This window comes from Asterias rubens, chromosome 20, assembly GCF_902459465.1.
Source record: "Asterias rubens chromosome 20, eAstRub1.3, whole genome shotgun sequence".
Taxonomy (NCBI): Eukaryota; Metazoa; Echinodermata; class Asteroidea; order Forcipulatida; family Asteriidae; genus Asterias; species Asterias rubens.
The window spans coordinates 11,065,501-11,088,065 of NC_047081.1; the positions used below are offsets into that span (position 1 = coordinate 11,065,501).

The window sequence follows — 22,565 nt, forward strand, 5'->3', positions numbered from 1 at the left end:
ACATGGCTCTTCCAGTTGGCCATAATATAATATATTATAGTTTATGGAATGTGTTATTAATTTTGTGTATGGGTTTTGCTCAAAAATGTGTGTTTTCAAAGCACCGTTGATCTTTTTAAATTTAAAAACTATATACGAAGCCATAATCCTTGTCAAGAATTCTTCCTTCCACTCCAAGAGTTTAATATGTTATTTGTTCTTATTTATATATTTAACCCAACTGCTGAATATTGTACACAGTAAAGCATATTTTTAAAGGTTTATTGTGGTATTTAGTCAGAATGGCAAACTTGCATCGCAATATTTTAAACAAAATAATGTCTCAAGTGTCGATTATTTTTGTCTTGATTTTTATTCACAAACTGTGATTAATAACAAATATCTATATTTCATTATGGTGCAGCCATCTCGAATTTCTCCAATTGATTTGAGTGTTACCAAACCGAGGCTGCAAAAAAAAAAACAGAATAGTCTGGATCCTATTTGCAAAATGGTTACTAGCATTCATTATTGTTATTCGATACGAGGAACATGACCAAGATGGAGACAGCATGATAAGGGCCTATGGCTAATGTCTGTGTCAACGTAATGCTGATTATTCACTTTTGACGTGCATGGCAAAATTTAAGTGTGATGTTGTTCGCGCCATAATTGCATGATCAAGAGAATCCTCGCTACCAAATTAAAAATTTTGACTTAAAACATCGCACAGAAACATAGAGGAAGTGTTCTCTGAAGAAAAAGAATCATTAAAACTTTGAGCTTTTTGAAAGACAAAATAGTTCCTCTTCATTACAATGTCCTTCCGATATGGCTTGATTTGCCCTACAAAAGCATTGACCTCAGGAGAACCCAACAGTCCCATGGCAGTCATCTTTGGAGGCAAACCAATGGGAAACCATCTTGGCTCTTGCTCTATGATGGCATCGAGCCTTTGGCCTCCAAGTAACCTAACAAGCTTGACAGAAAAAGGCGCGGGTTCCAGCCCAATGTGAACGTGGATTTTGTTTTACCCGAAACTTAAACTGCTTTTGGTCGCTTGAAGTAGAAGAAATAGTTAATTGTCTGTGAGCCGTATCTTGACAGATAGTCCACCGGAAAAAATAACATGATGATACACCAGTCTCGTTTCCGTTCTATAACCTAGATTCCAACTTGGTAATAATATTATTATTAAAATAACATCTATAAGGGAAATAGGAATAATGGTTCTCCATACGCTCAAACAATGGGAAGCCTATCGTAAATATTGAGCTCTATCTGTGAAACAACATTCCGGGCAAAAATTAATAGGGTATGTGTCTATTATGTGTCCTGTTGCCGCCAATTCAACTTAAATATTTACAACGAGGAACCTGGTAAGAATGTTGGATTTGAGTTCAAGTATAGGCGCCTATATAAACCCGCACTACGAACTATGGTGGGGACTCGGGAGCTCTGTACCAGAATGTGTCTTGGTTTGAACGTGTTTACAGGCCTGCATTCATTTGGACTTGATGAAGCGCTGGGCTGAGCGAAAACTAGACTATCAAAAACATAAACCATCATAAACAGACACAATAGACAAGGCCCAAAATCCAAACATGTATGTAGACCATGTTTCTTTGTGCAACCCCCAAAATCATAGACCATGTTTACATAGAGCTTTACTTCCTGCGGGCATGATTTGCTGCACAAACGGAAGAAAACATAACTCTTTGACAGGAGATTGCATTGCCTGGGTAATACTCAACTACAAATGAAAGGTGACCCGTGCCGGTTTCAGATGCAATTGTGTCCGCACTGCAAGCTGCAATACTGTCCTCTCCGGACACTATTGCATATGCACTCGTGTCCGGGGCTATGCAAAAACCGTCCGGTGGACATACTTGACTAGTCTGTATCATGTAATGTGCGCGCGCGTGTAAGCGAGCGTGCATGCACTTAACCTACGTATTCACATTATATGATTGCAGCGAATACCCAACGGTCAAACATTTCCCATGTCATTCATGACATGCACTTATTTTCTTGTTAAAGCCATTATACACTTTCGGTACAGAAAACAAAAGTTCACAGATTTACAACAGGAGTGGGTTTTCCCGTTATTTTCTCCCGACTCCAATGACCGATTGAGCCTAAATTTTCACAGGTTTGTTATTTTATATAAAAGTTGTGATACACGAAGTGTACTGTTTACCGAAAGTGTATAGTGGCTTTTAAACAAATGGCGAACGTGTTCCGTCGACCAACCAAAAGGGCGTTTTACTGCATGGACGGTTTGCACGGGAGTGGACACAACTGCACTATGCAGCAGCCGTCCGAGCAGCGTCCGGGCGGACACGATTGCATATGCAAAACCGTCCGGCGGACATTATTGCATGTGCAATAATGGATAGTATTGCATAGAGGACATAATTGCATGCGACACCGGCCGTATCTTGCCTGACAAGCCTACTGTGGCAAAATGTAGGCCACAGAATAAGAGTTTCAAAATTCCGTGCGAACTTCCTTTTCCCCCTTTTTGTTTAATACTTGTTTTTTCTCGAATTGTTGGGGGGGGGGGGGTGGATTCTGTCTCCGGAGATTCTATTCCGCCATAAGACAAACTTCTTCTGACAGCGCCCTCTTTTGAATCCATCTCACACAGGGGACATATTCTCATCCGATTATCCCTGTGGACTTCATGCTGTAATTAAAAAATAATTTAGACTATCGAGGATGGTGCTCCAATCGATGTCACGGCTGCAAAATCGTCAAATTTTTGACACATTCAAGTTGGTGAGAACTTGAGTATTGGAAGCCGGTGTCAGATGCAATTGTGTCCGCCATGCAATACTGTCCGCTCCGGACACTTTTGCATATGCAATCGTGTCCGGGGCTATGCAAAAACCGTCCGGCGGACACTACATGACTGTACAAAGTGCGCGGGTAAGCGAGCGTGCATGGCACTTACGTATGCAGCATGAATATTCACGTATTTAATGATTGCAGCGATTACCCGACGGCCGAAAAATTCCCATGTCATCCATGACAAGCACTTAGCTTGTAAAAAAATGGCGAACGTGCTCCGTCGACCAAGGGAGTTTAATTTACTGCAAGGACGGTTTTGCACCGGCGGACACAACTGCATATGCAAATTTGTCCGGTCGGACACAATTGCATTATGCAGCATCGTCCGGGTGGACATGATTGCATATGCAAAACCGTCCGGCGAACATTATTGCATATGCAATCATGTCCTCCGGATAGTATTGCATGCGACACCGGCCAGCTTTTTGCAAAGTGAAATAAATAGCGCCACCAATCAATATTTCTTATCTAACATAGTCGGGTAACTTACGCAATATCGGTAGTACTAAACAAGACAAGAGGAGGTTAGTAACTATACCACAGTAGACTCCAAAGAAACTCTGCATGCAAAACACCATGGCGGCACTAGTGAAGAATTTTAGCAATTTATCCCGGCGGATTTTGCCATGTATTTCGAGAGTATCGGCTCCGTTACAGAGTAGTGTACCCTCCAGACGGCAGGGGACATACGTCGACATTGATGACAACATATCTGGGCTTACTGACGAACAAAAACAGGTAAGACCGGAGCTTTTTATTGATGCCTAGTTTCCGGACATTACTTTGTACTTTTTAGGTAGGCCTCTTTTAGGGAAAATAAGTGGTGGCGCCATACGGAAACTTTTCCAAGCAAAATATCGCGTTGTTGGCATTATTTATTTCATGACGAAGAAAACTCCAGGCCAATTTTTGGGTACCTTGATTCATGAACCTTGGTTTACTATAGTTAAAAAAATATCGATAATAAAGTTTTTTTTAATATCGTCAATCTGGAGAAAAAAGCTTGGATTTTTAGTTTTTAATGAGGTCTGTTTTGTTAAGTTTACGTTGAACCTGATTTAGTAATTAAATAAGACTAATTTGTTGGTCTTGGCATCACCGTCGAGAATTTTGTCTTATTGTAGAAACATATACATAGAATAGGCTAGATGATAGAATTTACACTACCGACCGTACAACTTGTACGGTCGGTACAGCCACTTGAAACATCTACACAATCTGTGTGTGATTCCGACCCTCTGTTGCATGCCCTAGAGTCTTAGCCTTATTTAGTTTAGTGTCCCTTCAAAAAGTTCAATAGTCTCTCATCAAATAGATTTTCCAATGAATGCGCCCTTTGATAAATAAAAAATGGCCTTGCCCTCTTCTTAATCTTTAAATAAAGATAAAATTTGAGGTTCTGATGATTGATTTTTATTTTAGAAATAATCACAAAATTTTCTTTTAATTAATTACAGCTTCGGGAATCAGTGTTTCGATTTTGCCAAGATGAACTTGCCCCCAAGGCTGCTGAGATTGACGCCAAGAATACATTTGATGGACAGAGGGTAAGTAAGAGCTGCACCAGTGTTTGCTATCTTCAATTTTATTCAGATTTCTTTTTGTTAAACATAAGACCAAAGAGGACCAGAAAGAAAACAAATCTGTAATACTTATGGTATTTTTTTTATATGGCACTCCCACAGTTTTTTGGAGTACATTACAATTTGCTTTACAAACACAAGTAAAACAGTAGAAACCAGACACTAGAAATATGGTGAATGTCGTGGCCCAGTGATCTAGTTCACTGACGACCCAACCTGCAGTATTAAAAGCAGCAAAGTGTGGATTCGATGCCCAGTCATGACAATTGTGCCCTTGAGCAAGCCACTTAACCATAATTGCTAATTGTTGTTTTATCTTCTTCTCAATTAAGGAATTCTGGAAGAAATTGGGTGATTTTGGACTGCTTGGGATGACTGTGCCAGGTAAGTTGAATCATGGAGGAAGGAAGAGAATGAGTTCTCTTCTTTCCTCCATGGTTGAATGGAGGAGCACATCCAATGTCCTTAGATTTGCCTTAAAAATAAGCATCATTCACTGTACTCACTCTGAAAAATAAATGCAATAAACATTTGGTTTGAAGCCTACAGCAGCTTTCGATAGTATCAAACATTTTGAGAAACATGTCGCTTCAGAGTAGTAAGGTTATGTAAAAAGACATCAGTTTGTATGCGTCCAAAATTTGAATATTTACAAGAAGCGTTCTTAGATTGCGAATCCCTACTAAGGATTAATTCTTGGTAGAGTGCCAGATTGTTAAGTGAAAGGTCGTTGGTTCAAATCCCAAGTCTTAGTCAACTCTACTTTGTTCAACGCCACATTATTTAAAAATTTTAATACCTCGTCAATTTTCTATGTGGTTTAAATACCTTGTTAAATAAAGAATTGTACCTACTTTCAAAACTGTCTTTTTTGCGAACCCCTTGCTTGTTCACAGAGGAGTTGGGAGGTACCGGGGGTTCATACTTGGATCATTGTATAGTCATGGAGGAGATGACCAGGGCGTCGGCCGCAATCGCTCTGAGCTACGGAGCCCACTCAAACCTTTGCGTGAATCAAATTGTACGCAACGGAAACGATGCGCAGAAAGCAAAATACCTTCCAAAGGTAATTGCAACTTAAAGGTTTTTTTTATATTTTTTTTACTACAATTTCATACCTCCTTTTCGTAAAACACGAGGTGCCCTGTGCTTTTGCTGTGGTGCCCTCTGCAAGGTTCCAATAAAAACTTACATTTTCCCCATAGAAGTGCCCCTTACCAGATGAAAATTGCTGTGCCCCTTCAAACAAGTGTATCAAAATTATTTTAATCTAACTGTCTTGAGCGCCTTTGAACAACTTTGGTTGATTTTGGCACTTTGTAAATTCCCTCTGATTGATTGATTGACTGATTGATTGAAGAGGGAAGTTCAAGCCTGCCAAAGTATGAAGTGATTATCACGTAATTGTGACACAAGTGTTACATCTAAGATGTAGAATGGTTTTTCTTATACTCTTTGCAGTTGATCTCGGGTGAACATATAGGAGCCTTGGCCATGAGTGAGGCAAACAGTGGATCGGATGTTGTCTCAATGAGACTGAAGGCAGAAAAGAAAGGTACGTTTATGGTTTACTTTGCACAAAAACTTTAATACCTGTACAGTCAACTCTCGTTATGCCAAGATCACTGGGACTGGCCAAATACCCTCTTTATAGCAGTAACGATGTTGTAAGAGTACAGCAAAATAAAGAAACACAAAGCAGAAAAGAGATTCAGGACTTCAGAATGTACTCTTTATAAGCAGGACCTCTTCTTAACAGTACTCTTTATAATGAGAGCCAACTGTAATAGCTTGTCCTTATATAAATAGTTTTTATAAAGCACATTTTACAATATCATATCAATGCGCCTTACATTAGTGCCCTGGTCCTTGGGCCAATAACATTCCTGCAGCCGATTTCACAAAAGGCTAGGATTAATCTTGAATTAGGACGAGTAACCCCTCCGAACTTGGGATGGGTTCAATGCGTCCTAACGTCTTTGTATACCGAACTGAACTCGTCCTAAGTCCTAAGAATAATCTAAGTCCTAAGTTAGGAAGACCTTGGTGAAATCAACGGCTGTAATCTTTCTCAGCTCCCTGGGAAGTATCAGCCTGCTTTTTCAAACACAATATCAACCTCTACCCTCGCAGGTACCCATTTATATCCCCTGTGTGCAGAGAAGCAGTTATAGTAAAGCAACTTTCTCAAGGACACAAGTGCCAAGAGCAGGACCTTAACCCATCCTCGGGAAAACACCAGAACTTGGGTCAAGTGCACTAGACTGTCAGCCACGGCACTCACTAACCCATTTCCTCAGTGTGGTTAGTTGTAACAGTTAAGTCTATTTCAGAGCATCAAATTTTATTTATATAAAATCTGTACTATTGTGTATTCGTAGGAGATCATTACGTACTGAACGGCACCAAGTTTTGGATCACAAACGGGCCCGATGCCGACGTCCTGGTGGTCTATGCAAAGACAGACGCTGCAGCAGAAGCTAAACACGGTATCACGACGTTCATCATCGAAAAGGTAAGAAAAGCAAATGCTCTGGGCCCAATTTCATTCCTCTTATAATCGTAAGCAAAGAATCGGCACTTATGGAAGCAGGTATTTTCGTGCTCACGGGTAAAGAGGTAAATTAGTGGTACCACAGTCAACTCTCCTACCGTCGTGCCATTCAATCTCGTACACTGTGGTTATGATATAAAGTACTGAATAAATGAATCTACACATTATAATATTGTGTACATGTACTACGTCAACCCTATGGTAACCTTTCACCTTTGATCAACCCTTGGGTAACCTTTCACCTCTGACCTACAGGACTTTGAGGGATTCAGTACATCACCAAAGCTTGACAAGCTCGGTATGCGCGGCTCCAACACCTCGGAGCTGGTGTTTGATAACTGCAGGGTACCAGGTAGGTCAAGTCCTTCTGTTTTTGGCGTTGAGTCCATGGTAGTTTTTCCCCAATACCAAACTTGAAGCATAGATTATGCTCTTTCAAATGTATGAGAAAAAAATTAGTTGACCAAGGGTGGTTTTGTCGAGTTAGGGCGAGTTACCCGTCCTAATTTAGGACTAGCCACACGTTTTGTATATCTCCTAGGACTAGTCCTAAGTTAAACTAGTCCTAACTCTTTGTGAAATCGACCCCTGGGTCAGCAAACAACTCATTTTTGTTTTGCTTGATTGCAACACATGTTACAATGAGCTTTTTTCTTATTTTGGGGTTGAATAAAAAAAAAAATTCTTGAGTGGGACTCGAACCAACGACCTCTGGATTAACATGCAGGGCAAACTGAGCTAGCCTTATGTTGGCAGTCTCCCTAGTTTTTTCAATACCTTTGTACGGGGGTGCCATTTATTTTGTTTTCATGGTTCTGATGTTAAGTCCATGTTTTATTTACCTTTTACTAGTTGAGAATGTGATGGGGCCGTTAAATAAAGGTGTCTATGTCCTCATGAGTGGTTTGGACTTGGAGAGGCTGATCTTATCTGGCGGACCGGTAGGGTGAGTTCAAACGTTTTTTTATTAGTTGTTGAAGTTGAAGTTATCATCATTGTTGAAGTTGTATTTTTGTTTACATCGATGTGTGTTAGCACTATAAACTCAGTTACTCAGCAGTGTCCACTGCCTATAATTGTTTGCATATTTAATTGTTTGCATATTTAGTTGTTTGTATACATGTGTATGTTATTGTATGCATATTTAATTGTTTGCATTTTTAATTGTTTGCATATTTAATTGTTTGCATATTTAATTGTTTGCATATTTAATTGTTTGAATATATACTTGTTTGCATATTCAATTGTTTGCATATATAATTATTTGCATATTTAGCTGTTTGCATATGTAACCGTTTGAACATCAGATTATACATATGGAAACAGTGTTTTAGAACTGTCAGTTTACTTTATGGAACTTTATGAATTGATAGTTTGTTGTTCGTTTGTTTACCTCGGCGAACACCTGACTTTCGATTTTTGATGTTTCAATATTGAATGTTTCTTTTACAGGTTCATGTTATTAACAAATCCCCTTTTCACTTTCATATGTTTATCATCATGTCGTTGTAATTCTCTTGAAGATTAGCTTAGAATTACCTTAGAATTACCTTAGAATTACCATGCATTTTTCTTTACATTGTCATTGCATCTGTTCGTATTCTTAAATGGTTAAAGTGTCTCCACTTTTCAAAAAAGGCTGTTACTTGCAGGGTGGATATGTGCGCATTACAAGTCTTATTATTATTATTATTATTATTATTATTATTATTATTATTATTATTATTTAAGATTTCGAGTTTTGCTTTTTAATAGTCAATGTAGTCAATGCATAATGGCAGAAGATTTCGATTTTTTAATTTTTTTTATTGTAAATGTACTATTAAAATGCATAAGGGATAGGCCTAAAGATTAATATTTTAGCCCACACTTACCGATGTGTGATAAGCACTTTATTTAATGCAGTCTTGTGATGTGTTTTAACAAAACTATTCCATTTTTGTTCCAGCATTATGCAGGCGTGTATGGACATTACTGTACCGTACCTGATGACTAGAACAGCATTCGGTAGGCCCATCGGCGAATTCCAGGTAAACAAAAACGTTATACCTCCTGATAGATCTGACACTTTGCAAGGCAGTGTTGGGTTTTGTGGCCAAATAGTTAAAAGCACCGGACTCAAGCTCTGGTGTTTCTGATCAGTAGGGTGTAGGTTCGAGTCTTTGTTACCCTAAGAGCGTTGTCCTTAAGATGGAACACTAACCAGCAGTTCCCATGAACTCGGCTTGATAGTACATGGAAAAGTATCCAGAACACTTATCGTCGAAGAGTAGGGGTTAGCCCTGTTTTTTTTTCACAGTGACATAGCAAGCACTCTTGTTGTTAACAGTTTTCCTCAGGCTCATGAACTTCAGTGATTAAGTTCACTTATGAGCCATCCTTGGTTTCAATACCAGAAATTATAGTACCGAAAATAATGTGCCCTCTGAGTTCGCTTTCAAGTACCGCTCTAGTAAATTTTATTTAGTTTGTGGAAATATACCCCAAAGTGGATCTTAGATTGAATGGTTTTCTCTTTTCCTTTTGATTTTTCAGTTGATGCAGGGTAAGATGGCCGACATGTACACACGACTCAACGTCAGTCGCTCATACCTGTATAACGTAGCGAGGGCAGCAGACAGGGGGTTCGTCAGCGCAAAAGACTGTGCTGCGGTCATCCTGTACACAGCTGAGAATGCTACGCAAGTAGCGCTTGACGCTATACAGTGCCTTGGTAAGACATTTCGTTTGATAGTACATCTAGGATTTGAGGTGGAGATGCAGTTATTTAAAGGCCCTTGACACTATATTGGTAATAATACTCAAAATAATTGTTAGCATAAAAATGCACGTAATGAGCATGGAGAGCTGTTGATATTACAAAAGATTTTGAGAATAACGTATCGTGTCCAGTGCATTTAATGCTGTGTGGTACCCCATGTATAAATCTCTTATACTTTTATTTGGAAACAAACCCTTGTCTCCTAACGACTGTAAACCAGGCCAAGATGATTTGCTTAAATTGTAATAGTGAGCACTAATTGCTGGGCAGTGGCTGTGGTGTGAGAGGCTCATAGATTCACCTTTTACACCTGATGCACATTGCGTCCTTTGAGTTGGGCGCCCTCAACTAGAGGGCAAAAGAAGGTTGCTCATTGGCCAATCTTGTGCGTTGCGCGTTCATAGATGTCCTTTTTCTGTTGATTCATCATCGTTTGATCTGGAAGATGGGGATTTGTTGTCACTTTATGTTTCAAGAGTTGAATTTTCGTTTTCCATTTCGTCTTTTTATACACCAGGTGGTAACGGATACATCAACGATTACCCAACTGGGCGTTTACTAAGAGATGCTAAGCTGTATGAGATTGGGGCGGGAACCAGTGAGATTAGAAGACTTATCATTGGTCGAGCCCTCAACGCGGAATATAAGTAACCTCATGAATAATAAACATGATGAATATGAATAAAAAACGTGATGAATATTTATGTGAGTGGAGAATGATTCAACTGGTGCTGGGGACAAGTGGATGGTTATCATCACTGCATGCAGAATAGTTGTTTGGTAATTTCATGAATATTAGATGAGTAATATTCATGGTTTTTTTTATAGAGTATGACTGGATCAGAAACTTTTTCTGATGAATATTCAAAGCAATATTTTATTACTTGAGAAACTGATTGGATATCAGGTTTGTTCTATGAATATTCAATAATTTCCTTGTCTGAAATATATTTTGAGCTGAATTGAGTGAGAGAAGGAAGCATTTCATTGGACAGTGTCACTATTGTGCTAATTATTGATTCATGAATTATTCAGAATGTAGGATTGGATTGGAAGAAGCGTTGTTGATGGGAGAGACCATGGTAAGAGGATGTTTTTCATCAAGAAAGTAAAAGCAAATAATATATATATATACATGTACATTGTATTCTTAGGGAGTTGTATGAAACTAATGTTATTTAAGGGTTATTTTTATTTTATTTTTAAACACTCTTTCTAAGTCACGTGGAATTATGAGATAAACATCTACCTTCTGTCTGCATAGGGTCATTGTGTGTAAGACATGCGGACAATATTGGTCATTACCAAAGTATTTATGTGGCCAAACATGAAATATAAACAAACCTATGAAAGCAGTCTCTGAAATCTTGAGAAAATAGTGAAAACCCTTATCATATATGGACATATGGACACATCACTGTTTTGAATTCGCAAGATAAAAGTAAATTGTTTTATTCATTTCTCAAAAACTATATTATTTCATACACAAATATTTTCAGGGAAGTTTTTTCACCATGAGCATCATCATTATACTAATTCGGTGAACATAAATTCATATTTTTGATCCTAAATTGCAAGGAAAGGGTAACTGCAGATTATTTTCTTCAGTGTTTCATTTACTTGTAATCACACTAGATTAACTATTTTAGCCCCAAAGTGTCTTGAAAAAAATTAATTCTTAAAGTAATTGCCATGTACATCCGAGTCGGCATCCAAAACAGTCCGTGTTGCGCCCTCTACCAGTCACAAATGCAAAAACCAGCGACGTCAATCGAGACTTGTAAAGCGACCGACACGCCGTCACATCTATTGCCCTTTTAGGAATCACGGTTTCTCCAGACTCGGCTCCGCGGTTGTTTTGACTGTTAATTCCGCGTGCTTTGCATTCGCGCTCGGTACTTAAGGTGAGAGGTTGGAGCCTGAAGCCAAATCCGTGGATTTGAAAAGGGCAATGATCTAGCAATCTGATCACCAGTCGGTTACGGGGCGAACCTTCCGCCACTCGGCGATGACTGGGTCGGCCGCCACGCGGTCGAACACGGCCTGCAGCTTCGGGTACTTGGCCAAGGAATTGGTAAAGTAGATGTCGACACCCTCGACCATGCACAGGAAATGTACATCGGCTGCTGTTATCTGTATGAGGGTTCGAGGGAAGAGGAAAATAAGCAGTTGAAGAGTTTGTGAACGCTGGCAGTTGGACATTTTCCAACTATGTTTCATAAAATCAGTCATGAATATGTACCGTGACGAATTAGACTTGAAGGTTTGCATGTTGTAAGGAAAGAAGGAATGTTTTGTTTTGCGGTAGATAAATCTCTTTTGAGTGACGATGGTTCTGAAAAGAACCAGCCCTTGATTTCATCAAGCTCATAGTGTAGGGTTTGCGATGCGTCGCGCACCGAAGATACGTCGTTGCTACGTCGTTGCTGCGACGAGTTCTACAATCGTTTTACCAATGCTCGTGGGGGTCAGCAGAGCTCCGTCCCCCACGAGCCTCCACGGAAGACGCGGCCCGCGGACAGCTTCAATTGGCTAGAAGTGCACCAACAATATTTGTGCGCCCACCCTCATAACATGTAATGTGTCGTTGCCTGAATACCCGTCTGCGTGCCGTCCAAGGCTTACCTTATTTCCAAAGAAGAAGTCCCCTGCGTGGTCCAGCTCCAACAGGCTTACCAACCGGTCAAAGATTACTGGAATCTCAACCTCGCTGAAATGCTTGATGTTTTTCGCCTTGAAGGTTAATTACCAAATAAAATATGGTGAATACAGTACTTGTGTTTTCATCAAAGAGAAATACAAACAGACACAAAAACATGAGAATTCTGCACTGATGGCCCGAACTAATTTAACTTTGTACGCCTTAACAACTTTTTCTTTCAAAGAATTTATCAGAAAATTGGGTCATACCAAAAAACAATGGATTTAGTGGGGTGTATATATACATGTCCGGTCGTGCATCTCCGAATAAAGAAAACCCAACACAATGAGTGTTCATAAATAACAGTCAATAAATATAATCGAACTTCTGACTGGGAGTCGAGGCCTTATTAATCATTAATCAAACTAATGACGTGGCGTCGAGGCCATATTTTGAACCACAGTCTCCGAGAGCGGTCGTAGACACTGTGCTGGGAGGAACGGCCGACCGAGTGTCCTTTTGCGAAAGCTGCCGCTTAAAATGCGGTTGATACCCCGGCCTACAAAAACTCGCTCAATGTTGATGGATTCGACTCGGCGTTCGTATTTTCTGATATAGCATCAATTGACAAAAAAACACCCGAAAGTGATGGGACTGACGGTTTATAAATGAAGCCCATCCCCCATCCTAAAACCAATTGTATTCCTCGCACCCTTCCTTTCGTACCTTTTCCTCCTCGTTGGTGGAATACCAAACAACATGCCATGGCGGCACCGCGTCATCAATGGTGTCAATCACCATATCGATGCACAGGGCATCCAGTTCATTCTTGCCAAAGAGACCTACACAAGCAGACAATAAAACAATGTATGAGAATAAAAGTAAACTTAATTTCGGGTACAATCATGTATAATCTCATTTGAGGGGGAGTGTTTGCTCTGAAAAGAGTCGGTTAAGGTTTGTCGTTCTCGTCATCAGTCTTAAACTAGTCCACAGTATGCATCCGACGATGTGACCTTTGTTTACATTCAAACCGCCCTCTGTTGACAAAACACTATATACGTCATGTTTGGCCGGGCACTGAGTTGCGTAGTCATAGTAAGATTGCATACACTTTCTAGCTTGCTGCCAAAACACAAAGGTTTTGCCCGGCGGTATGCGCGCGAATCATGTTATGGTTTTCGTGTGACGTCAGAGGTCACATCGTCCCGCACTAGCCTTTTTATACAAATATCCTTGTGGAGTACACTATACTTGCTTTCCTTGTTTTGTGTTGACCTTGGTCTCCCATATCGAATACAAAGGGTTGTGCGGGTCTTTGTACCGTATTTACAGCGTTTTATTATTCTTGCCGCTTTTGAAACTGGGGTTGATTGTGTGGGCCACTCCTACCACCGGTCTCAAAAAAAGTGTAATCACCATCCCTACTATCGGGCAATCCCAGTTCCAGAGCCATAGTTGGGCCTTTTCAACTGTGAACACTCAAGTTGGGCGCGGTCCCAACTACAATTGGGACGATTCTATAGTTGGGCCGTGACAGCGATACGAGAAATGATTGCCCTCACCACACGTTCTTGCCACGTAGTTTATGATGGACTTGCTCTGGTTGTATTGCTTGCCGTCGATTTCCAGAGCGGGAAGTTGCTTGGTTGTAATGGCTGTAAAGGAAAAGTATCATCATGGCAATTATAGTATAATTATAATTTTGGAGTAACTTTAGAATACAGGGCCACACTCGGCGATAGCCCTAACTCTGACCCTATCCCTAACCCAACCCTAACATGCCTAACCCTAACCCTAATGGCCTAACCCAACCCTAACCCTAACCATGGAGAGGCTCTGTATTCTATAATTGTATTGCACACATTCCATTAGGCTACACAAAAAGCGCATAACACCGAGCTCTAACACGGTTACATGGTTACACACTGACACAGTCGTTTCGTTCCGGGCCACTACTCAGCTGTATTTTTTTTATAAAAAGCATTGACTAGTACGTTTCGGGACCGTGTCCTATGCAATGTTTTGTTCAAACATAATGGACAATTGAATCGCGTTTTTGAGATACCGAATCTGGAATAGGCCGGGGCGAATACATCCTAACACCGGAACAAAAATCCCTTATAATAGCGTTACCGCGTAGTGCTTCTGACATTCTCTTTTCAGGCATATAATATAGACCTTTTATCTTTTGCAAGAACTGCATTATTTACTTATTACTAGTGAAATGTTTCTCAAAATGTTTATCAAACGCTGCTGTAAGCTTCTAACAAAAAATTGTGGAAAAGTTTCCGTATGGGGCCACCACTTTTTCATTCGATATGAAATCATATCGTATATAATTATTCTTTGTAAGAATCTTACTTGGTTTGATCTGTGGCCACTCGTCCGATTCGCACCGTGAGTCTTCGAACTCAGTCTTGCCGAGCTTGAACAACATCCGGATGGTCTCAGCCCTACCTCTGCCATCGAAATACTTGAGCTTGTAGTGCGGCATGTTGTCTGACAGCTTGAGACGAGTAGTCCTGGTATAATAGGGTAGCGCAGCTGATGGGTATAGTAACACTGGGGGGTATACAGCAATACTCTTAGCTGATAAATACACGGTTCTGTACGATACAACAGCTGAAGGTGCAGCAATGGGTTCGACCTCGACACGTCACACTTGTTACAACGGTTCTAGCATAATTAAGGTAGCCCCACCGCCCCCCCCCCCCAATATGCCCTGAGGGCAGGCTTGTTTGAGTGTGGTTCAATATTTAACAGACAATCATAGCATACAGTGCAAAATGCTAACAAAAACAGTTTTTAGAAACTAATTTAGAAGTGGCACCTCTTTTTGCACTCAAAGCACTGTATTTTTTTATCCATTGTTAAAGTATGTGGGAGGTCCCAGTGCCCATTACTCTCCTTCCAAAAGGAAAAATGTCCCTGTACCGCTAAGCAAAACAGACTATCTTGTTGAGCTCTCGAAATCGGTCTAATATCTCGAGGGCCTTTAAAAAAATTCAAAATTAGGCACTCTCGTTTTCTCCCTGGTTAGTGGGTGCACCCTTGGGCAACGCCCCCTCCCATTGATGTAAGTGCCCCGCCCCAATTCGAAGGCTGGATTTTTGAGCTTGAATACCGTATTTGATCGAAAACGGCAACAAATTATTGATCTTTGCTGAATCAATTCTCCGGTTCTTTTCATTTACCGTAATTTTCAGTAATTTCTGCATAGGCCTATATGAAACGTTGCACTCTCAGCATCGGTTTGTTTTGATTTGTAAATATAATTATTTGTAAAGAAATCTACGTTTGTGGACAGTCAAGAAACTTCAATCAAGCAATCGATTTCAATCAGTCGATATGTCCACCAATCAATCAATCAAGCTGTGTGCTTTTATGCAACACTGCATCTATGAAGTTCCGTTAATTTCCAAGTCACTCCGTTCCGATTATCATACTGTTTTCGACAACATTGTTCGTTGCCCAATTAATTATTTGTTTTGTAAATTCTCTACATTTTGTGTATGATAACAAGATTGATAAAAAAGTCAAAAGGAAAATCGATAAATCAATCCATCAACCGTAGTCTTCCAATCAACTTACTCAATTTGGTAAATGAATCTATACCAATAATTAATCACGAATCAATCTATTTATCCACCGACCCATCAATCAATATTGTATTCTCTATTCAATTAACCAGTCACCGATCAAGTACACAATCAGTCGATAAACGTACAAATCAGTTAATCAATAGTCACTAATCAAACAAATCCAACTGACGTTTAAAGAAAAATGAATCCCTACTGCTTAAGTTCTTAAAAACCAATATGACCGGTTTGAAATATAAATCTCTTATACTTTTATTTGGAAACAAACCTTTGTCTCCTAACGACTGTAAACCAGGCCAAGATGATTTGCTTAAATTGTAATAGTGAGCACTAATTGCTGGGCAGTCGCTGGTGGCTCATAGATTTACTTTGTAGACCTGATGCACATTACGTCCTTTGAGTTGGGCGCCCTCAACTAGAGGGCAAAAGAAGGTTGCCCATTGGCCAATCTTGTGCGTTGCGCGTTCATTTATGTCTGTTTTCCATTGATTCATCATCGTTTGATCTGGAAGATGGTGGTGTCACTTTATGTTTCAAGAGGTGAATTTTCCATTTCCTCTTTTTATACACCAGGCGGAAATGGATACATCAACGATTACCCAACCGGGCGGTTACTAAGAGACGCTAAGCTGTATGAGATCGGGGCGGGAACCAGTGAGATTAGAAGACTAATCATTGGTCGAGCCCTCAATGCGGAATATAAGTAAACCTCATGAATAATAAACATAATGAATATTTATGTGGTTGGAGACTGATTCTATTGGTGCTCTGGGAACAAGCAGAGGGTTGTCATCTCTGTATGCAGAATAGGTTTATGGTAATGTCATGAATATTCAATGAGCACCTGGTAAAAATTCATGTGTTTTCATAGATTAAAACCGTTTACTTTTTCTGATGAATATTCAAAGCAATATTTTATTACTTGAGAAACTGATTGGATATCAGGTTTGTTCTATGAATATTCAATAAGTTCCTTGTCTGAAATATATTTTGAGCTGAATTGAGTGAGAGAAGGAAGCATTTCATTGGACAGTGTCACTATTGTGCTAATTATTGATTCATGAATTATTCAGAATGTAGGATTGGATTGGAAGAAGCGTTGTTGATGGGAGAGACCATGGTAAGAGGATGTTTTTCATCAAGAAAGTAAAAGCAAATAATATATATATATACATGTACATTGTATTCTTAGGGAGTTGTATGAAACTAATGTTATTTAAGGGTTATTTTTATTTTATTTTTAAACACTCTTTCTAAGTCACGTGGAATTATGAGATAAACAGATAAACATCTACCTTCTGTCTGCATAGGGTCATTGTGTGTAAGACATGCGGACAATATTGGTCATTACCAAAGTATTTATGTGGCCAAACATGAAACATAAACAAACCTATGAAAGCAGTCTCTGAAATCTTGAGAAAATAGTGAAAACCCTTATCATATATGGACATATGGACACATCACTGTTTTTGAATTCGCAAGATAAAAGTAAATTGTTTTATTCATTTCTCAAAAACTATATTATTTCATACACAAATATTTTCAGGGAAGTTTTTTCACAATGAGCATCATCATTATACTAATTCGGTGAACATAAATTCATATTTTTTTGATCCCAACACCATTGTCTGTACCTTTTGTGGCCCATTTAAGCAGGACTTATCGTATAAATTGCAAGGAAAGGGTAACTGCAGAATATTTTCTTCAGCATTTCATTTACTTGTAATCACACTAGATTAACTATTTTAGCTTCAAAGTGTCTTGAAAAAAATTAATTCTTTAAGTAATATTGCCATGTCCATCCGAGTCGGCATCCAAAACAGTCCGTGTTGCGCCCTCTACCAGTCACAAATGCAAAAACCAGCGTCGTCAATCGAGACTTGTAAAGCGACCGACACGCCGTCACATCTACATTTGTATTGCCCTTTTCAAATTCACGGTTTCTCCAGGCTCCGCGGTTGTTTTGACTGTTAATTCCGCGTGCTTTGCATTCGCGCTCGGGACTTAAGGCGAGAGGTTGGAGCCTGAAGCCAAATCCGTGGATTTGAAAAGGGCAATGATCTAGCAATCTGATTACCAGTCGGTTACGGGGCGAACCTTTCGCCACTCGGCGATGACTGGGTCGGCCGCCACGCGGTCGAACACGGCCTGCAGCTTCGGGTACTTGGCCAAGGAATTGGTAAAGTAGACGTCGGCAACCTCGACCATGCACAGGAAATGTACATCAGCTGCTGTTATCTGTATGAGGGTTCGAGGGAAGAGGAAAATAAGCAGTTGAAGAATTTGTGAACGCTGGCAGTTGGACATTTTCCAACTTTGTTTCATAAAATCAGTCATGAGTATGTACCGTGACGAATTAGACTTGAAGGTTTGCATGTTGTAAGGAAAGAAGGAATGTTTTGTTTTGCGGTAGATAAATCTCTTTTGAGTGACGATGGTTCTGAAAAGAACCAGCCCTTGATTTCATCAAGCTCATCGCAAGAAGCAATGCATCGTGTAGGGTTTGCAAAGCGTCGCGCACCGAAGATACGCCGTGGCTGCGACGAGTTCTACAATCGTTTTACCAATGCTCGTGGGGGTCAGCAGAGCTCCGTCCCCCACGAGCCTCCACGGAAGACGCGGCCCGCAGACAGCTTCAATTGGCTAGAAGTGCACCAACAATATTTGTGCGCCCACCCTCATAACATGTAATGTGTCGTTGCCTGAATACCCGTCTGCGTGCCGTCCAAGGCTTACCTTATTTCCAAAGAAGAAGTCCCCTGCGTGGTCCAGCTCCAACAGGCTTACCATCCGGTCAAAGATTACTGGAATCTCAACCTCGCTGAAATGCTTGATGTTTTTCGCCTTGAAGGTTAATTACCAAATAAAATATGGTGAATACAGTACTTGCGTTTTCATCAAAGAGAAATAAAAACAGACACAAAAACACGAGAATTCTGCACTGATGGCCCGAACTAATTTAACTTTGTATGCCTTAACAACTTTTTCTTTCAAAGAATTTATCAGAAAATTGGGTCATACCAAAACACAATGGATTTAGTGGGGTGTATTCATGTCCGGTCGTGCATCTCCGAATAAAGAAAACCCAACACAATGAGTATTCATAAAAAACAGTCAATAAATATAATCGAACTTCTGACTGGGAGTCGAGGCCTTATTAATCATTAATCAAACTAATGACGTGGCGTCGAGGCCATATTTTTAACCACAGTCTCCGAGAGCGGTCGTAGACACTGCTGGGAGGAACGGCCGACCGAGTGTCCTTTTGCGAAAGCTGCCGCTTAAAATGCGGTTGATACCCCGGCCTACAAAAACTATAAATGTTGATGGATTCGATTCGGCGTTCGTATTTTCTGATATAGCATCAATTGACAAAAAAACACCCTAAAGTGATGGGACTGACAGTTTATAAATGAAGCCCATCCCCCATCCCAAAACCAATTGTGTTTCTCGCACCCTTCCTTTCGTACCTTTTCCTCCTCGTTGGTGGAATAGAAAACAACATCCCATGGCGGCACCACGTCGTCAATGGTGTCAATCACCATATCGATGCACAGGGCCTCCAGTTCATTATTGCCAAAGAGACCTACACAAGCAGACAATAAAACGATGTATGAGAATAAAAGTAAACTTAATTTCGGGTACAATCATGTATAATCTCATTTGAGGGGGAGTGTTTGCTCTGAAAAGAGTCGGTTAAGGTTTGTCGTTCTCGTCATCAGTCTTAAACTAGTCCACAAATTAGTTACCAGTATGCATCCGACGATGTGACCTTTGTTTACATTCAAACCGCCCTCCGTTGACAAAACACTATATACGTCATGTTTGGCCGGGCACTGAGTTGCGTAGTCATAGTAAGATTGCGTACACTTTCTAGCTGGCTGCCAAAACACAAAGGTTTGCCCGGCGGTATGCGCGCGAATCATGTTATGGTTTTCGTGCGACGTCAGAGGTCACATCGTCTAGCCTTTTTATACAAATATCCTTGTGGAGTACACTATACTTGCTTTCCTTGTTTTGTTTTGACCTTGGTCTCCCATATCGAATACAAAGGGTTGTGCGGGTCTTTGTACCGTATTTACAGCGTTTTATTATTCTTGCCGCTTTTGAAACTGGGGTTGATTGTGTGGGCCACTCCTACCACCGGTCAAAAAAAAAAAGAAGTGTAATCACCATCCCCACTATCGGGCAATCCCAGTTCCAGAGCCATAGTTGGGCCTTTTCAACTGTGAACACTCAAGTTGGGCGCGGTCCCAACTACAATTGGGACGATTCTATAGTTGGGCCGTGACAGCGATACGAGAAATGATTGCCCTCACCACACGTTCTTGCCACGTAGTTTATGATAGACTTGCTCTGGTTGTATTGCTTGCCGTCGATTTCCAGAGCGGGAAGTTGCTTGGTTGTAATGGCTGTAAAGGAAAAGTATCATCATGGCAATTATATAATTATAATTTTGGAGTAACTGTAGAATACAGGGCCACACTCGGCGATAGCCCTAACCCTAACCCTATCCCTAACCCCAACCCTAACATGCCTAACCCTAACCCTAATGGCCTAACCCAACCCTAACCCTAACCATGGAGAGGCCCTGTATTCTATAATTGTATTGCACACATTCCATTAGGCTACACAAAAAGCGCATAACAAAATAATTGGAGATGATCAAAATGTCACACAACTGGTAAAAGCAAGGAAAACTCACAATCCGGATTTGTTTTCTTTTTTTAACAAGGGCCTATAAAGGTTGATTCTGAATCTGCTGTTACATTTTCAGCCTTTTGAGAAATTATGGACACATAGGATTGCACTGTTTGGTATATATTAACAGACAGATTAATGCGAACATTAGTCTAATTATGTTGTGACTTATGTCCACCATATAATTATTATATAAAAATGGCTTCATGCAAATAGATGAATTGCACATAACGTCACATATCCCAAAATCCTCTCTGAATTACAAAAGTTCGCCATTTTGATAAGTTATTATTGACCCTTTTTACAACTTCATAAAATAAAATGAACCCCATAAAAATATAAAAATAAAATTAAGTGATCTAAAATTTATAGCAACCGCATGATAATGGCCAATCAATCACACATCGTTAAAAAGACACTTTGCAAAATACAATTAGCCATTAAAAAGTTTATTTCTTGCCACTTTTTTGTCGATACAGTTATACCCGGACATTAACACGCACACATTCAAGTGATCTGTGTACGGCCCGAGACTGTGTGCACTTTTTGTTCAAACATCCCAAAGCAGTGGGACCGCTGACGAATTAAAGAGTAATGTACTTTTTTTTAATACACATTCATTTACTTCAGTAGGGGTTTGCAAATTTCTAATCACAACCTTATCTAAAAAACCAACAGATAAGACCGAGCTCTAACACGGTTACATGAATACACACTGACACAGTCGTTTCGTTCCGGGCCACTACTCAGCGGTATTTATAAAAAGCATTTCGGGACCGTATCCTATGCAATGTTTTGTTCGAACATAATGGACAATTGAATCGCGTTTTTGAGATACCGAATCTGGAATAGGCCGGGGCGAATACATCCTAACACCGGAGCAAAAATCCCTTATAATAGCGTTACCGCGTAGCGCTTCCTGACATTCTCTTTTCAGGCATATAATATAGACCGTTTATCTTTTTACAGAACTGCATTATTTACTTATTACTAGTGAAAAAAATGTTTCTCAAAATGTTTATCAAACGCTGCTGTAAGCTTCTAACAAAAAATTGTGGAAAGGTTTCCGTATTGGGCCACCACTTTTTCATTCGATATGAAATCATATCGTATCTAATTAACATCAATGGGATATCCCTTTCTGTAAAAATGAGTGAAAAGTGGTGGCGCCATACGGAAAGTTATCCAAAATGGTATTGCCATTTTACAAAATTCCCTTCGGAAGCGGAAAAGTCATGCTCCTTTGTAAAGGGCATGAACCTTGCTCCTTAGCGATTGTAGTTCCACCGATACTGGTAGGTACGTCGAATCACACTTTATCATGTTCAGCCCACTCCCTTAACCATTAACCTTCTGTGAAAAGGGCGGTAGCGGATGCTTGCAGTAACGGAAAAGAGCAGCATGGTGTAACAAAATGTCGGTTGACACACCCAAGGGCCTCCCAGACTCGTTTTGGTCATGTTGGTTTAAATTTTGCACACAAAAACCCCGAGACGACAGCACTCCATTGCAGAAGGCCTCACATCCTGTATACTGTGGCGTGTTTGAACCCAAATTCGAATCCCTTGATTTGTCATGCTATATAATTATTCTTGGTAAGAATCTTACTTGGTTTAATCTGTGGCCACTCGTCCATTTCGCACCGTGAGTCTTCGAACTCAGTCTTGCCGAGCTTGAACAACATCCGGATGGTCTCAGCCCTACCTCTGCCATCGAAATACTTGAGCTTGTAGTGCGGCATGTTGTCTGACAGCTTGAGACGAGTAGTCCTGGTATAATAGGGTAGCGCAGCTGATGGGTATAGTAACACTGGGGGGTATACAGCAATACTCTTAGCTGTACGATACAACAGCTGAAGGTGCAGCAATGGGTTCGACCTCGACACGTCACA

At 40.2% G+C, this 22,565-nt stretch overlaps 3 protein-coding genes across 3 annotated transcripts; 1 reads left to right on the forward strand and 2 right to left on the reverse strand.

The window, feature by feature from the left end:
• The first annotated feature begins 3,390 nt into the window (after positions 1-3,390).
• LOC117303693 (isovaleryl-CoA dehydrogenase, mitochondrial-like) lies at positions 3,391-10,445 on the forward strand. Its single transcript, XM_033787960.1, has 11 exons — positions 3,391-3,570; positions 4,290-4,379; positions 4,748-4,799; positions 5,312-5,481; positions 5,877-5,970; positions 6,797-6,930; positions 7,225-7,321; positions 7,822-7,915; positions 8,918-8,999; positions 9,505-9,682; positions 10,248-10,445. Exons 1-11 carry the CDS (start codon positions 3,397-3,399, stop codon positions 10,379-10,381), a joined length of 1,299 nt encoding a protein of 432 aa, XP_033643851.1. The 5' UTR covers positions 3,391-3,396; the 3' UTR covers positions 10,382-10,445.
• Positions 10,446-10,546: 101 nt separating this feature from the next.
• On the reverse strand, positions 10,547-22,519 carry LOC117303694 (hematopoietic prostaglandin D synthase-like). The gene is made up of 6 exons (XM_033787961.1): positions 22,283-22,519; positions 20,293-20,385; positions 19,444-19,559; positions 18,710-18,817; positions 17,269-18,211; positions 10,547-10,979 (listed from the first exon to the last, which is right to left on the reverse strand). The coding sequence occupies exons 1-5, from the start codon at positions 22,413-22,415 to the stop codon at positions 18,047-18,049; spliced, it is 615 nt and encodes a 204-aa protein (XP_033643852.1). The 5' UTR covers positions 22,416-22,519; the 3' UTR covers positions 10,547-10,979; positions 17,269-18,046.
• LOC117303695 (hematopoietic prostaglandin D synthase-like) lies at positions 11,167-15,041 on the reverse strand. Its single transcript, XM_033787962.1, has 5 exons — positions 14,736-15,041; positions 13,937-14,029; positions 13,098-13,213; positions 12,356-12,463; positions 11,167-11,863 (listed from the first exon to the last, which is right to left on the reverse strand). The coding sequence occupies exons 1-5, from the start codon at positions 14,866-14,868 to the stop codon at positions 11,699-11,701; spliced, it is 615 nt and encodes a 204-aa protein (XP_033643853.1). The 5' UTR covers positions 14,869-15,041; the 3' UTR covers positions 11,167-11,698.
• Positions 22,520-22,565: the final 46 nt, after the last annotated feature.

Bases quoted from the DNA above. Each gene is read 5' to 3' on its own strand.
- LOC117303693 (XM_033787960.1), top strand. From the start codon at position 3,397: ATGCAAAACACCATGGCGGCACTAGTGAAGAATTTTAGCAATTTATCC. The intron at 5,482-5,876 runs GTAATTGCAACT...TACTCTTTGCAG, and splicing joins AAGCAAAATACCTTCCAAAG to TTGATCTCGGGTGAACATAT. The intron at 7,322-7,821 runs GTAGGTCAAGTC...ACCTTTTACTAG, and splicing joins TGATAACTGCAGGGTACCAG to TTGAGAATGTGATGGGGCCG.
- LOC117303695 (XM_033787962.1), bottom strand. From the start codon at position 14,868: ATGCCGCACTACAAGCTCAAGTATTTCGATGGCAGAGGTAGGGCTGAG. The intron at 14,030-14,735 runs GTAAGATTCTTA...TTTCCTTTACAG, and splicing joins GTGGCCACAGATCAAACCAA to CCATTACAACCAAGCAACTT. The intron at 11,864-12,355 runs GTAAGCCTTGGA...ACCCTCATACAG, and splicing joins ACTTCTTCTTTGGAAATAAG to ATAACAGCAGCCGATGTACA.
- LOC117303694 (XM_033787961.1), bottom strand. From the start codon at position 22,415: ATGCCGCACTACAAGCTCAAGTATTTCGATGGCAGAGGTAGGGCTGAG. The intron at 18,818-19,443 runs GTACGAAAGGAA...TTAACCTTCAAG, and splicing joins CCACCAACGAGGAGGAAAAG to GCGAAAAACATCAAGCATTT. The intron at 18,212-18,709 runs GTAAGCCTTGGA...ACCCTCATACAG, and splicing joins ACTTCTTCTTTGGAAATAAG to ATAACAGCAGCTGATGTACA.